Here is a 16,290-nt window from a genome sequence, read left to right on the forward strand (position 1 = left end):
AGTGTAATGAAACATCCCTCTCTGGGTGGCACTTCTGAAGCTCCCTTAGCTTAGTGTTCTGGAATTATTGAGGCCCTACACACATGACAAACTTTTGAGACAATCACTATCCATTGGGAACACATGCCACTTCACACCAACTTCCTCCCTCACTTGAAAGGCAAGCAGCCTTTAAGATGAAAGCCACAAAATATCCAAAACTTCCGGTGAGAGTGCTTGGTACTTTACTAACTACCAAATAAAACAGTAACAACATTTGTGACTCCTCACCTGTTCACCAGCAAGTGGCATGAAGAGCCTCGGGGAACTTTGAGGAAAATTGCATAATTACCCATATAAGAAAAAGAAAACTTCAAGAAAATGAACATAGAGAGCTAACTGGTAACTAAGGATGTCCCTGCAGGGCTGGGATGTCAACTTCATGGAAGAGTAATGTGGCCCATAGTCATGCAACTAAAACAAAGGCAATGCACATTCTGGTTAAAGTAAGCTGCATGGACCCAACTACAACCTAGATATCCCAGATGAGACCCAGAAACCCTGGATCCAAATATTAGGTTTGGAAGGACATATTAATTTAACACATTTGCTGCCCGATTACACATATTCCGTCACAGAACCCAAATTCGGAGAGTGAGTGATGACGCAAACGGTGTCATTAACAGTATGTATCACTCGCTTTGGACACCGATCACGTCCATTTTTTTTCTCTCGAGTCCTAGCCGTGTACAGGACTCTCGTCCACTCCAAAAATATTTGTATATAGTTCATTTCTGTGGGGAGCCCCTACGGCTCCCTGGAGCTTATCGGGCTAATATGTGTTATATTAGACCGGGACATTAGCTAAGGAGTTCAGACCTACCAAGGACCAGCGCCAGAACCTGGCCCCTTCAGAGAGGTTTCAGGGAGCAATGGCCTTGGAAAACCCCTTTGTGATTGGGGTTTTCCTTATCTGCCATTGACCGGGGTTAGGCACCCAGAAAGGTAGGCTTAACAAAACAAACCCCACATAGTAAAAAACTAAAACATAAAACCAAACAGAGAGGTAGAAACTCCCTACAATCCCAAGGAAACAAGCAAACATCACACTCTACTGCTGCGCCGATTGTCTGCACAGCCCTCCCCGCCCCGAGAGGGGGGAGGGGGGAGCCCCGGACTTCACCACGCCGGCTGCCTAGCATCAGTTCGTAAGCTAATGTCAACCGCGATAGACGCTTCTCTGGCCTCAGTTTCCTAGGTGGTGTTTGCCTTTGTGGCATTCACTGCCGTGTGTTGTGTTGTACGGTGGCCAGGTGTTCCTCATCAGCACTGGGGCTGCTTGCGCTTAGAGGCTTCCTTCCCTAAGCGCCCTGTGAGTACTGCCCCTGCGTGAGAGGGTTATCTTCCCTGGGGCGTTCAGGAACCATTCCCGTAGAGGTTCTTGCTGCTCGGCATTTGCCACACTCTTGGGGCCAGCTGGGGCTTGGGGCCCTTGTTTGGCCCTGGGAAGGGACTGGTATTGTGCTGGTTAGGGCGTCAAGGTGTTGCGCAACCTGCCACCTAAGCGGCGACTGGTTCCTGTTGCCTCTGGAGACGGTGTACTTTTGCGGGGTTTTTCTTTTGTTTTTATTTTCATTTGCCTGGTGGGAGGTCTGCCCAGTGTGGCTATAATTCCACTGGTAGTGTTTGGTGGCCTTCTGCTAGGTCCCCGTGATTGTACACATCGCAGGGGTTGTCTGTGTTGTCTTCTACCCCTTGTTAGTTTTGGGTTTTAACCGGTTAGCAACACCTTGCCCGGGCTTCCCACAGTTGTTACCCTACGGGCCCTGGAAACCCGTCGGGGCTTGGTGGACCATTGAACGTGTCTTCCGGGTTCCAACTCGTCTTGTACGGTTTCGTTAGTTGCTGTGCCCTTGTCTCGGGTGACAGCCGCCACTTTTACCTTCGTCATGTTGCCTGTTGGGTCACTGACACCTTGACCCGGAGTCTTGCGAGATATATTCTCTTCTTGTTCTCCAGTACTCTCCTGATATTATTACTGTTCAGAGTACAGGCAGCATCCATGTTGCTAGCTAGGTTAGGGTGATGCAACAGGCTAGGTTGGTTTCCCACTCGGATGCCCCGGGGCCGCCCCGTTTTGGTTGCTGTTCACCCCTCTCCCTCCCTGTTCCCGGCTCCGGACCATCTGCGGGTTTCAGGGTTAGGCGGGGTTGGGCGGGGTTTAGTTGGGGCCGAGACTCGGGCGGTTTCAAGGGCTGCCCCGTTCAGGTTGGGGACAGAGGTTTTTGAACCTGTTCCTCCTGCCAAGGCTTCTGGAACCAGCGGTCCCAGGGACCAGACCAGCGGCCCTTTCTTGCTGCCTTTCCCAACGACTCTTCATTTTCTTTAAGGGGAGAGGGCATGGAGGACGGCTCTGCCCTGGGGCCTCTGTTGCAGGTTCCCGGAGCTGTGGGGGATGCCTGCTAGTAGTTCTGGGGCTGTTTGCCCCTGCCTGGGTTTTCTGCTTCTGAGCAGAGTTTTTTTGCCCATCTAGTCTGCTTGCTTCCCACTTTTGCTGGCGTGTTTTCGTATCTTTTGCGTTGGTCACGGCCCCCTTGTTCTGGTGGCCATTTTCTTCTGCCGGATTCCCTGAATGGCCACTAGGGCGGCCACCCGCGAGCTTCGTCTCGGTGACAATATGACGTTCCTGGTGTTTCTATGCGCTTTTTTCTTGCTATTTGCGGTTTATTTACATGCGCCTGGGTGTGCGAGTGAGCGTCTTGGGTGAGTTTTTTCACTTCTTTCAGGGGTTTTATTCTCCTGTTGTCGTTTCTTTGCTTTTCTGGTGTTTGCTGCCCATCTTCTGTTCCTCTGGGAACGTTTGGGTGTTGATTTTTACACCGGGTTTTCCGTTTTTTGTTTTGGGTCTGGGCTCTAAGGTTTGGGCTCAGTGTCCCTGTCTGTTTTTGCTTGCTCCTTGTCCCTTGGTTTTCAGTCTGTTTTGGCCGTTTCCCTAGAGGTTCTGTCCGGGGGATGTGCTTTGCCTTTCTGTGACGTATCTCCGCTGGCAAATGTGATGGTTTGGGCTCCTCCGGGTTCGATTCTGGGTTCCTTTGGGTTCTTTGGTTTCGTTCCAGAGGTTTCTTCCTCTTGGGCCCCCTTTGTGGGTTCAGGGAGCTTTGTTTCCTCGTGTGTGACCCGGTTCTGCCTTCTAGGGTCTTCCTGGCTTGCAAGATGATCTTTTGGGTCTTTGCACGTATTGTGGTCGTGCCGGGGCTTTGGGTTTTATTGTCGAGGTGGACCTTTTGATGCAGTTTTGTGCTTTCTACGCCTGGCCGGCGTGGTGCTCACTGGTCGGCATTTTTTTTTTCACGTGTATGTGTGTGTGTACACATATACATGTGTACACTGTGTGTGCATGTGTACTCACCTAATTGTGCTTGTGGGGGTTGAGCTCTGGCTCTTTGGTCCTGCCTCTCAACCGTCAACAGGTGTACAGGTTCCTGAGCCTATTGGGCTCTATCATATCTACACTTGAAACTGTGTATGGAGTCAGCCTCCACCACATCACTTCCTAATACATTCCATTTGTTAACCACTCTGACACTAAAAAAGTTCTTTCTAATATCTCTGTGGCTCATTTGGGCACTCAGTTTCCACCTGTGTTCCCTAGTGTGTGTGCTCCTTGTGTTAAATAGCCTGTCTTTATCTACCCTATCAATTCCCTTGAGAATCTTGAATGTGGTGATCATGTCCCCCCTAACTCTTCTGTCTTCCAGTGAAGTGAGGTTTAATTCCCGTAGCCTCTCTTCGTAGCTCGTACCTCTCAGCTCGGGTACTAGTCTGCTGGCAAACCTTTGAACCTTTTCCAGTTTGGTCTTATCCTTGACTAGATATGGACTCCATGCTGGGGCTGCATACTCCAGGATTGGCCTGACATATGTGGTATACAAAGTTCTGAATGATTCTTTACACAAGTTTCTGAATGCCGTTCTTATGTTGGCCAGCCTGGCATGATGTCAACCCCCAAGTCTTTTTCTCTCTGACTCTTGAAGAATTTCATCTCCAAGATGATACCTAGTATCTGGCCTCCTGCTCCCTACGCCTATCTCCATTACATTACATTTGCTTGGATTAAACTCTAACAACCATTTGTTCGACCATTCCTTCAGCTTGTCTAGGTCTTCTTGAAGCCTCAAGCAGTCCTCCTCTGTCTTAATCCTTCTCATAATTTTGGCATCGTCCGCAAACATTGAGCGAAATGAATCTATACCCTCCGGGAGATCATTTACATATATCAGAAACAAGATACGACCGAGTACAGAGCCCTGTGGGACTCCACTGGTGACTTCACGCCAATCTGAGGTCTCACCCCTCACCGTAACTCTCTGCTTCCTATTGCTTAGGTACTCCCTTATCCGCTGAAGCACCTTACCAGCTATACCTGCCTGTCTCTCCAGCATATGTACCAGCCTCTTATGCGGTACCGTGTCAAAGGCTTTCCGACAATCCAAGAAAATGCAGTTCGCCCAGTCTTCTCTTTCTTGCTTAATCTTTGACACCTGGTCGTAAAATTTTATTAAGCTAGTCAGGCAAGATTTACCCTCCCTGAATCCATGTTGGAGATTTGTCACGAAGTCCCTTCTCTCCAGATGTGTAACTAGGTTTTTTCTCACAATCTTCTCCATCACCTTGCATGGTATACAAGTCACGGACACTGGCCTGTAGTTCAGTGCCTCTTGACTGTCACCCTTTTTGTATATTGGGACCACGTCTGCAGTGTGTGTGCAAATGTGTGTATGTGCATGTGCATACCCACGTGTGTGTAATACACCTTGTGTGTGTGTTTATATTTATATAATTTTTCTTTCGGAAGGGGCTCTGTTCCCTTTGCTGTTGACGGGGCGCTGGGGAAGCAGCTTGCTCTGTTGAGTCACGCTTGGTCCCGCAGTTAGTGGGCGTTTTTGGTTGTCTTCCGGCCTCTGGTGGCGGCGGACGGCTTCTCCCCGTATGGGGGGTTTGAGGCTGGTGGGGTGGGCTTCTTTCCCTGCGCTTCATCATGTCATCTTAGTGGGTGCGTTGGACGTAGTCGATCCGCCCCCATCTTTCTGGGGTTCCCGTCTGCTCTATGCAGACACGGGCCTGGCGGATCTGCGGTTCTTCGTAACTTGTTCAGTCTGCGCCCTGGATTCTATGCCCTCATCGGAGGACTGTTGTCACCGGTCCGGCTTCTGTTGGGGCCGGGTGCCTGGATGGTGGCCCTGGACCTCCAGGTCACTTCTTGGCACGTTCCTCTCCAGGTTTTCGGGACTGGCACAGTTGGTGATGGGGCTTCAGGCTTGCTGCTTTTGTTGCCTTCCTTAGTTTGTAATTGGCACTTGGTGTATTTACGTATCTTTACCAGATCTTGGTGCCCTGTCTGGGTCTGCTTGGGATTCGGTGTCTGGCCTACCTCGACGACTGGCTGGTGTGGGTTCCCAGTCGGTTTGCTTGTCTGCTCGCCAGGGGTATGGTTCTTTTCAGATCGCTGGGTTCGGTTTCCTGGTGATCTGGAGGTGTTCCATCTGTTTCTGTCCCGGATTCGAACCTGGGCCTTGTTTAGGGCTATTGGGCCACTCCTTGTCTTTCCCTCCATAAGTGTTGCTGCGACTGTGGTCCCGATTCGGCTGTTTATGAGGGTGGGTCCCGAGTTGCTCGAGCGGTTGTGTGGGAGTCTGAACTTCGACGTGCTGGTCTGCCCGCATTGTCGGGTTTGGCTTCGGCGTCTGTTTGGTTCCTTCGGAGACTCCCCTTCTGTCTTTCTTGCAATCGTTGGGTTCGTTCTCCGGGGATCTTGTGTTGGTGCTGCGTCACTAGCTTCCTCTTTCGGGTTTTTGGGGTTCCGTGCCTTGGCACCTCCCCGAGCCTTCGCTCGATGTGTTCACGGACGGGTCACCCCTCGGCTGGGGCTTTGTGTCCAGTGCTCACCAGGTCGGCCGGCGATGGTGAGGTCTGTCCGTCCGTTGGGCTCACAGCACAGTTCGGGAGTTCATGGCTGTCGTTTTTGCACTTCAGAGGGTTCGGGTCACTTGATGCTCTACCATCCAGCTCCATTTGTACTGTTCTCTGGAGGTTCTTTGCCGGAACCACAGGGTTTCTCTTAGGTGTTTGACCTTTGGGGTTGGTCCCTTCGAGTGGCTCATTTGCTGGTTTCTCAGGGTTTGGCTAACCGTGAGGTTCATATCCGGGGTGTGTCCTATATCCTGGTGGACAGCCTGTTTTGGTTCATTCCTCTGTTCGCGGATTACCCAGTCGTCGCCAATGAAGCGCAGGGGAAGAAACCAGCCCCCAAAGGGGAGGAGTTGCCCGACGCCACCAGAGGCCGGAAGACAATCAATAAACGTCCACGAACTGCGGGACAAAGTGCAAGCCAACAGAGCAAGCCGCCCCCTTCCCCCATGCCCTTGTCAACAGCAAAGGGATTGGAGCACCTTCCAAAAGAAAAATTGTTATATATATATAAATTAAAATAAAAATAAAGAAAAGAAAGACAAGCAGCTGACTGGCGGGCAGAGCACCACGCCAGCCAGACTAAGAAGGCACCGAGAGATCACAAAAGCCACACTTAAAAGGTCCACCTCGACAACAAAAACCAAGGCCCCAGCACGACCACAACACGTGCCAAGACCCAAAAAGAGCAGTCTGCAAGCCAGGAAGACCCCGGCACCCCAGAAAGCAGAACTGGGTCATGCACGAGGTAACCAATGGCCTCCTGAACCCTCCAAGGGGGCCCAAGAGGAAGAAACCTCCGGAACAAAACCAAAGAACCCAAAGGAACCCAGAATCGAACCTGGGGAAGCCCAAATTACCACATTTGCTGGCGGAAATGCACCAAAGGACAAAGCCCAGCACCCAAATAGAAACCCTAGTGAAACGGCCAAAACGGACCAAAAACCGAGGGACACAAGGTGTGGGAGCAAGCATAAACTGACAGGGACACTGGACCCAAACCCCAGGGCCCAGACCCAAACAGAAAACGCAAAACCGGGGTAAAAACCAACACCCAAGCGTTCCCAGAGGAACAGAAAAAGGGCAGAATGTCTTAGAAAAAGCAAAGAAACGGCAACAGGAGGATAAAACCCCTGAAGGAGGTGAAACCCCCCCCCAAATGTGAGTTCACACACCCAGGCACAGGTAAACAAACGGCAGCACTGCCCCGGCGGCCAGGCGGGGAAGCAACCTGCAGAAAGAAAATGGCCACCATAACAAAAGGAGACGCGACCGACGCAAGAGATCAGAAAACACACCAGCAAATGAGGGAAGCCAGCAAACGAGAGGGATGAAAAACCCCGCCCTGAAAGCAGAAAGCCCAGGCAGGTGCAAACAGCCCCAGAACTGCTAGCGGGCATCCCCCACAGCCCAGAAAACCTGCAACATAGGCCCCGGGGCAGAGCTGTCCTCCATGCCCTCTGCCTTTACAGAAAAGGAAGAATCCAGGGGAAAGGCAGCAAAGAAAGAACCGCTGGTAAGATCAAGAAGCCTCGGCAGGAGGAGCAGGCTCGAAAGTCTCCATCCCCAACCTGAACGAGTCAGCCCCAAAGCCGCCCGAGTCTCGGCACCAACTAAACCCCCGCCATGACCCCAAAACCAGCAGATGGTCTGCAGCCGGGACCAGGGATGAGGAAGGGGCGAACAACACCTAACCAAAACGGGGCAGCCCCGGGCATCTGGGTGGGAAACAACCTAGCGAGTTGCAGCAACCTAAACCGAGCATGCAAAGCAGATGCCACCTGTACTCTAACAGTAATGACATCAGAATAGTACTGGAGAACAAGCAGAGAACAAAACTTGCAAGACTCCAGGTCAAGGTGTCAGTGACCCAACAGGCAGCACGACAGCAAGAGGTGACTGTCACCCTGAGACAAGGGCACAGCAACCAACGAACTCGCACAAGATGGAATGGAACCCGGAAGACACATCCACTGATCTACCGAACCCCGACAGGTTTTTCCAGGACCAGTAGGGTAATGACTAGGGGAAGCCCGGGTAAGAGATCGCTAACCAGTTTACACCCAAATCTAAAAAGGGGTAGAGTCTAACACTGAAAACCCCTGCAACGTGTGCAACCCCAGGGGCCTAGCAGAGGACCACCAAACAACACCATTGGAACTATAGCCACACTAGGCAGACCCCCACCAGACAATTTAAAATAAAAACAAAAGAAAAACCTCGCAAAAGTACACCGTCCCCAGAGGCAACAGAAACCGGTCACCGCTTAGGTGGCAGGTCACGCATCACCTTGACGCCCTAACCAGCACAATACCAGTCCCTACCCAGGGCCAAACAAGGGCCCCAAGCCCCAGCTGGCCCCAAGGGCGAGGCAAATGCCGAGTAGCAAGAACCTCTACGGGAAAGTTTCCTGAACGCCCCAGGGAAGATAACCCTGTCACGCAGGGGCAGTACTCACAGGGCACTTAGGGAAGGACGCCCCTAAGCGCATGCAGCCCTGGTACTGATGAGGAACACCTGGCCACCGCACAACAGAACACACGGCAGTGAACGCCATGAAAGGCAAACACCGCCTAGGAATCTGAGGCCAGAGAAGTTTCTATCCCGGTTGACATTAGCTTACGAACTGATGCTAGGCAGCCAGCATGGTGAGGTCCGGGGCTCCCCCCTCCCCCTCTCTGGGCGGGGAGGGCTGCGCGGACGATCGGCGCAGCAGTAAAGTGTGATGTTTGCTTGTTTTCTTGGGATTGTAGGGAGTTTCTACCTCTCTGTTCGGTTTTCTGTTTTAGTTTTTTACCATGTGGGGTTTGTTTTGTTATGCTTACCTTTCTGGGTGCGTAACCACTGTCGATGGCAGATCATGAAAACCCTGACCACAAGAGGGTTTTCCAGGGCCATTGCTCCCTGAAACCTCTCTGAAGGAGCCAGGTTCTGGCACTGGTGCCTGGTAGGTCTGAACTCCTTAGCTAATGTCCCGGTCTAATATAACATACATTAGCCCGATAAGCTCCAGGAAGCTGTAGGGACTCCCCACAGAAAGCCAGCATTGAATGTAATGAAATGTCAATTTCTGGAGGAGTCCCCCCTTGCTTCCTGATACTAACATATTTGACAGAGTGTTATACTATTAGGGCCCATCATCACCGAGTTCTACAGGCCTATTGGGGACCAAAACCAAAATCTGGCACCCTTACAGAGGCACAAAGAATGCAAAACCTGTGAAGGAACAGGTTTTGGTCTCTGGTGTCTGGTCAATCTGTCCTCTCAAATAATACTGTACATTGTATTTTGATGCAATAATCCCAAACCTACAAAATAAGGGTACAATGAAAAGTAGCGGCTTACAAGCAAGCACACTTTTTCCTTCATGGGATGGTTAGGTTAGGTCGGTGGGTTAGGTTCGCCCATTTGAATAGCCTGTATTTTGACCATTGTGTCAACTCAAAAAGACGGGCTGTTCTGGTAGGCTTTAAAACATGCAAAGACATGGCGTCATTTGAATTGGTTGTAACAATAGGAAGCCACCTATTGAACCTTCCCAGAAATCAAGATATGAATGTAATAAATCACCCCTTTCAAGTATGCAACACAGGACATGGCATCAGTTAGCAGTGCTCTTCTATTAATTCCTTTTATGCCTATCTATTAATTTTCAATACTTATGCTAAAATTTACCAATCATGAAATCACAAGCTAATCATGTACTCCTAAAGTTATAAACTAACCTGTGGTGAGGAGGAAGAGGAAGTGGATTCTTGAAGTTCTGATCGAGAGGTAAAACCCAATTCCTTGAGTTCTTGTTCATCTGTTGAGTTGTTCACCAGCTCTCTCTCTGCTTTATGAACTTCCACCTTTCTTGACTGAGGTAAGGTACCCTGCATATATATACATGTAATTCTTATTACAAACTCTAAATATAGTTACATAATTATTAAATCAATACCACAAAATAAAAAGAAAGCTTTGAGCATAATGAAATGCTTCTTTCTGGGTGATTCCTCAGTACTCCCCCTTAGCTTATAACACTGGCATCTCTGCCAATCAGAGGCAAGTGCTAGTTAACACTTGCTTGGCCCGGCGCGCGAGCCCCAGCCTAAGGTCGGCTGGGCGTTTCCCACGAGCGCCCACACTGAAATGCGTATACTCCTTTCAGTTTTCTCACCTCAATTTTCGTGCTACGTCGTTCATTTTGGTATCAAATTGTTTGCAATAGAATTCTCTAAAGGGATATATGCATATAAGGTCAAAAGGCCCGGGGCACTACCCTCAGCAAACCAGAAAATCTGCCAAGCCTTATCCATGAGCGAGCACTCATCTGCACACCCACAACACCCATACTAAAATGTGTATACTGTATACTCTTTTCCGTTTTCTCACCTCAATTTTCGTGCTACATCGTTCATTTTGGTATCAAATTGTTTGCAATAGAATATTCTAATGGGATATATACGTATAAGCTCAAATGGCTCAGTGCGTACCCCCACAGCATACCCCAAGTTAAGCTGAGTTTTACCCGTGAGCGTGCACCCACCACCTGCACTCAAATATTTATACTCTTTCCAGTTTTGTCACCTCAATTTTTGTGCTACATCGTTCAATTTGGTATCAAATTGTTCACAATCGAAAGGTGCACATTGTAAAACTTGTCTCATAATAATCAAACAATAAATGGAACTGTAAAAAATATTTTAATTTTGGATGCTCACCACCGTAAGAGTAGTGCACATTCCTGGCCTTCTTGAGCTCCTGCGTTTCTACTTTTGCAGCTTCCACCTCATCACTACCTACTGCATTCCCTTTCCTTACTACACTGCTTCTGGACAAGTTCTTTTTTATGTCTCTGTAGCTCCTTTGAGTACTTGGTTACCACCTGTGTCCCATTATGGGTGAACCAATCTAATTGATTCGTCCATCTTTTTCTACCCTGTCCAAGGTATTTTTCTACCTTTTCTACCAAGGAAAAGGCATCAAAGAAGAGGGTTTTCTGGCTCGGAGAATGCAGAAGGTTTAGAAGTTGCAGGCTCAAAGGCCTCTGTCCCCCCGCAATGAATGGGGCAACTCCCGGGGCCACCCAAGACTCATCCCCAACTAAACCCTGCCCCGACTCCAAAACCCTTGGACATTTGGGAGTCGGCAACAGGGGAAAAGGAGCAGGGTGAATCATGCCAACCGAAGAAGGACTCAAGGGTGCAGACTGAACCAAGGCCAAAGCGCCCAACACCCCCCCCAAGTCTGGGTCCCTAAAACCAAAATGGGGTAGCCCCGGGGCATTTGAGCAGGTGACCAACCTAGCTCGTTGCACCAACAAAAACTTACATGCAATGCGACAGCCGCTTGACCCCTAATATCTCCTGAAGAAGAATGGGTAAATTGGATAACGAGCGGGAAACAAGTCACGTACAAATCCGGGTCAAAGGTGTTGTTGACCCAAAAAAGCAGCATGACGGAGGAAGAACAGATGATCATCACCCTGAAACAAGGGCAACGAACAACCCTCAAACTCGCAAAAGATGAGATGGGACTCGAAAGACATAGTCACAGTCACCCGAACCTCGACGGGGGCTTCCAGGGCCCGCAGGGGAAGGTGTCCCTACTGGAAGCCCAGGCACTGGTGCGCAAAGCTGGTTGAACCCCGTCTATTTACCGAGCAAAGTAGCCCCCTGTGAAAAGAGCAACTTCAGGGGCCAAGTGGGGGATTACCATCGAACCTAGGCATACCTAATTGGAAGCCAGGCAGCCCTCCACCATGCAGGCAAGAACTTAAAGAAATGACAAGAAACCCCAAAAGTGCACCAAAACAACAGGAGGTCAAAGAAAGACACGGCTGCCGGTAGTATGTGAGCTGTTCAGCACCATGCGCCCCAACCAGCAACAAACACTCCCTACCCAGGGCCAAATTAAAGGAGCAAGACCCCTGCTGACCCCAAAGGCAAGGCCGATGCCAAGCGACAGCTTTGTCTATGAGAGTGAGAACCTGAATGCCACAGGGAAGATAACCCTGAGACTCAAGGGATGCACTGTACTGAACAACTGAATTCTAGAAACTTAACAGAGCCTGTAGAAAAATAGAATATAATAGAATATAAATGCATCAGCACAATATAATACTGAACTTGAGTTTCAAATATACTGTAATTTTATATTTTATGTTTGTAATACTTTCTGCATTACCTTTAATATTGTATAATTTGCTCATTATTTATATTTTGAGGCTGTTTTGCAAGCTATGTATGTCACAAGAGAGTGCACGTGACAGACACACAGCTTCCCAACATTTAAACTTTTATTAATTTAACTTATATAATTATATTGCTTTAACACTGGAAAATATTTAGCATCTTTTTTTTTTTTAGTTTATTCAATTGTAACACTTGAATACAGATGTATTGATATTTTAATATTAAGTCCCAATTGGAGAGTTTTCAAGCATGAATAAGGTTCACATACACATGAGTATACAATGTATTGTAATAATTAAAGCTGGAATAAACTTACATTAGGAATTCCACTTCTTCCAGGGTTATGACTAACACCAGCAGTAGCTATGTCTGAGTCATCACTATCATCTTCAACTACTGCCTCAACATTTTCTCTTGATTTAGCCTCACTTCTTAATGCTTGTTGTCTATCTCTTTCTGCTCTAAGTCTTCTTATTCTTTCCTTTCTTTCCTCCATCTCCTTTTTCAACTGCTCACGTTCCTTTTCCAGATCACCTTGAACCCGTTTGTTAATTTCTTTGTAATGGACGACAATTGTATCTATCAACCATCTGGCAAAATGAAAACAATAATGCATTAGATGCAGCATTCCTAACAGTCATTTAAAAATACTGAACCGTTCCCAGAAATAAAAATTCAACACTGAATGTAATGAAACAATTCTTTTTGGTGGGTTCCTCGGTAGCTCAAAGAGCTATCCACCTGGCTAGCTGACGTACTTAGGAACTGCACCAGTCTCCACTGATTCATGTGTTCCTATTGGAGACCAAGACCAGAATCTAGCCCCTCAGAAGAGGCAAAGAAGTCTTGGGATATAGGATCAGCAACACCACCAGGAGACAGCATTGGCCACCAGTGATCTCAGAATGTCATCTCACTCATTCTTGCAAATGTACATTTGGACATGCAACTAGCTGTAAACAACACAGAAGAAGGGTACGAGCTGGAGTGGAGAGAAACTCATCAGAGATATTTTCTTATATTCAACACTAAATTTCTAGGATGACCCCACTTTAGTTGCTCCTCAAGCTAACTCACAACAGAGAAAGAAACTGATACCCAACAAAGACGCAAATTGGCCAAGGCATACAAAGGGGAGATGAGAGAAGCGAGCAGAAGCCACACACAGTGAATCAATGCCAGACCAATTACCTAAGTAATTACCTAAGTGTAGTTACACAATGAGAGTTACGCTCGTGGTGTCCCATCTTCCCAGTACTCTTTGACATAAAACACTTTGAACCTACTGATGGTTTTGGCCTCGGCCACCTTCTCACCACTTAACTTGTTCCAACTGACAACCACTCTGTTTGAAAAGGAAAACTTTCTAATATTTTTTTGGCACCTTTGTTGCCCTACCTTGAATCTGTGTCCTCTTGCTATTGAAGTTGCAGGTTTCAGGAATTCCTCTTTGTCAATTTGGTTGATTCCTGTTATTATTTTGTAAGTAGCGATCATAGCACCTCTTTTTCTTCTATCTTCCAGTTTTGGCATATTTAATGCCTCAATCCTCTCCTCGAAAAGCTTGTTTTTCATTTCCGGAAGCCATTTTGTAGCAAGCCTTTGCATTTTTTCCAGTTTATTCATGTGCTTCTTGAGAATTGGGCACCATGCAACTGCTGCATATTCCAATTTTGGTCTCACAGAAGTCAAGAACAGTTTCTTTAATATTTCACCATCCATGTAATTAAAAGCAAGTTTGAAGTTGGAAAGCTACTCACATGCTCCTCTCACAATGTTCTTTAAGTATTTATCTGGTCACGGTTTACTATCCTAAACCACCCCAAGGTCTCGTTCTTTATTAGAGTTCTTTAATTCCTTTCCCCTTAATTTGTAAGTTGTGTGTGATCTGTTTTCTCTGATTCCACATTCCAAAACATGGCATTTATTCACATTGAATTCCATTTGCCACATGTTGCTCAAAGTGCTTATTTTGTTTAGATCGATTCGAAGGGCATGACAATTGTCAGCATCTCCTATATTCCCCAGAATCTTAGCATCATTCACAAACATGTTCATATACAGTAATTCTGTATTCTTTCCTGTAGATCGTTTATGTAGACGATGAACATTACTGGTTAAAGAATAAATCCTGTCGTACTCCGCAAATAACACTCCTCCAGTTAGATACATTGCCTCTGATTACTGCCCTCACCTGTCTATCTATCTGTCTCTACTGTCTGTCAGTTAAGAAAAATTTTCATTCATGTCAGAAGTCTTCCTGTCACCTCTCCATCATGTTTCAGTTTCTAAAAGAACCTCTTGTGTGGGAATGTCAAAAGCCTTTTCTGTGGGGAGCCCCTACAACTCCCTGGAGCTATCGGCTTAATATGCGATACATAAGACCAGGGCTTTAATCAATGGAGTTCTGCCTACCGGGGACCATGAACCAGAACCTGGCCCCCTCTCAGAGAGGTGCAGGGAGCAATGACCCTGGAAAACCTCTCTGTGGTTAGGGGTTTACCTTATCTACCATCGATCGGGATTAGGCACCCTGAAGGTAGGCATAACAAACCAGACCTCACATGGTAAGAAAAATGCAAACGAAAGCCGACACTTTCGTTTGCATATATGATATGGAGTAATATATGACATTTCCCGGACACATATTGGGGGAGGGGGGAGTGTCCAACGTCCTGGCGGAATGCCTGTCTTGCTTTGTTCCCCTGTACATGGAATGGACGGTCGACGCTGACTCCTTCCGTTGGCTCTGCTGGACATACGGACTCCAGAAGTGGACCTCATCATGTCGGCGTGGTCTCGGAGTCTCCCGATATGTGGCGCCCTTCCCCGTCTGCGAGGCCATAGCAGTGGACTTCTTTCTGCAGGACTGGTCGAGGTGAGGTTACCTGTACCTCTTACCCCTGGTCAAGCTGTTGCTTCGGGTTTTGGCTCAACTGGAATCCTATCACGAGTGAGTAGTCATCATGGCCCCTTGGTGGCTGGCCCAGCCTTGGTTTCAGGTGCCGCTTGCTCGGTGTATGAACCCGGGGCATTTTCCGTGGCTCTGCCTCTTCCAGCAGATCGGACCGGTCCGGTACAGGGCTGGTTCAAACTTCTCCTCCGCTTTTCACCTCTGTTTTTTTTTTACGTGGGTTTATCACCATTTGTTTGGTGCTCAGGTAGCTAGATTGATGGAGACCCACCTGAGAGCGTCGTCTTGGCGACAGTATGAAGTTTCCTGGCATTCTGTCCACCGTTTTCTCTCTCTTTGTAGATTGTCTTCTATTTCTGTTCGAGTTGTCTTGTCCTTTCTTTCTTGGCTTTTTCAGGACCATCATTTGCTGCCAAATACTGTCCATGCTGCTATGGTAGTATGTCCACTCTCAGGATGAGTGGCACTTGCCAATATACTGTGCGTGTGTATAGTGTGTAATAACAGCAATGGGAGTAGGTTGGGAGCCGCCATTTTGGTGAGGGAGGTGCGTCGTCTGCACCAGTTATCATGTTGTTTACTGGTGACCATTATGGTCTTTGGCCACCATACCATCTTATTTGTACAGGTATGGTGAATAAAACAGGTAGATACTTATATATAATGTGTGTATATAGCGTACTAACACCACAAACAGTATTGTTGGAGGAGAAATATTAGTGCAACTGGCCTTGAGGGCGGCCGCCACCAGCTGACTGTGTGAGTAGCTACGTCTTTGTGCCTTTACTCACCATACAAGCTTAGATGTACAGTTATGGTGAACAAAACATGTAAATACTTATATATAAAATCTGTGTATAGTGAATAAATGCAAAACAGTACTGTGGGAGGAGAATGAGGGCGAGTGAGGTGTTGTTGAGGGAGGGAGTGGCAAGGAGTGGCTGGCTGGTGTGTGGCGGTCACTCCTCGTTGCATTTTGCCTCACAATACCAACTTAGTGGTTCGTTATGGCGAGCAAAATATGTAGATACTTATATATAACCTGTGTATATTGTGTAATAACAGCAAAACTATTTGTTTATTGTTTTATGAACATAATAATTGAATCACTTATACGCACACCATAATTTTGAGTACAGCGATGGTTCACACACTATTATATAAATATATCACAATTCACTGTATTGAATAATATTACTGCAAAAAAATTAAGAAAAAATCAGAGACATTGAAATAATTAGGTAATAATAT

The 16,290-nt window shown here is 47.6% G+C and overlaps 1 protein-coding gene across 3 annotated transcripts in view; it reads right to left on the bottom strand.

Annotated features, from left to right (window-relative positions):
- LOC123757260 (ADP-ribosylation factor-like protein 13B) overlaps positions 1 to 16,290 on the bottom strand; it is a 149,425-nt gene that overhangs the window by 48,294 nt on the left and 84,841 nt on the right. For all 3 annotated transcript variants that reach the window (XM_045740787.2, XM_045740786.2, XM_045740784.2), the window contains 2 exons: positions 12,442 to 12,715; positions 9,672 to 9,821 (listed from right to left, as the gene is read on the bottom strand). In XM_045740787.2, coding sequence (XP_045596743.2) covers positions 9,672 to 9,821; positions 12,442 to 12,715 — 424 coding nt within the window. The remainder of the gene's footprint in view (positions 1 to 9,671; positions 9,822 to 12,441; positions 12,716 to 16,290) is intronic.

This window comes from Procambarus clarkii, chromosome 13, assembly GCF_040958095.1.
Source record: "Procambarus clarkii isolate CNS0578487 chromosome 13, FALCON_Pclarkii_2.0, whole genome shotgun sequence".
NCBI classification, from domain to species: domain Eukaryota; kingdom Metazoa; phylum Arthropoda; class Malacostraca; order Decapoda; family Cambaridae; genus Procambarus; species Procambarus clarkii.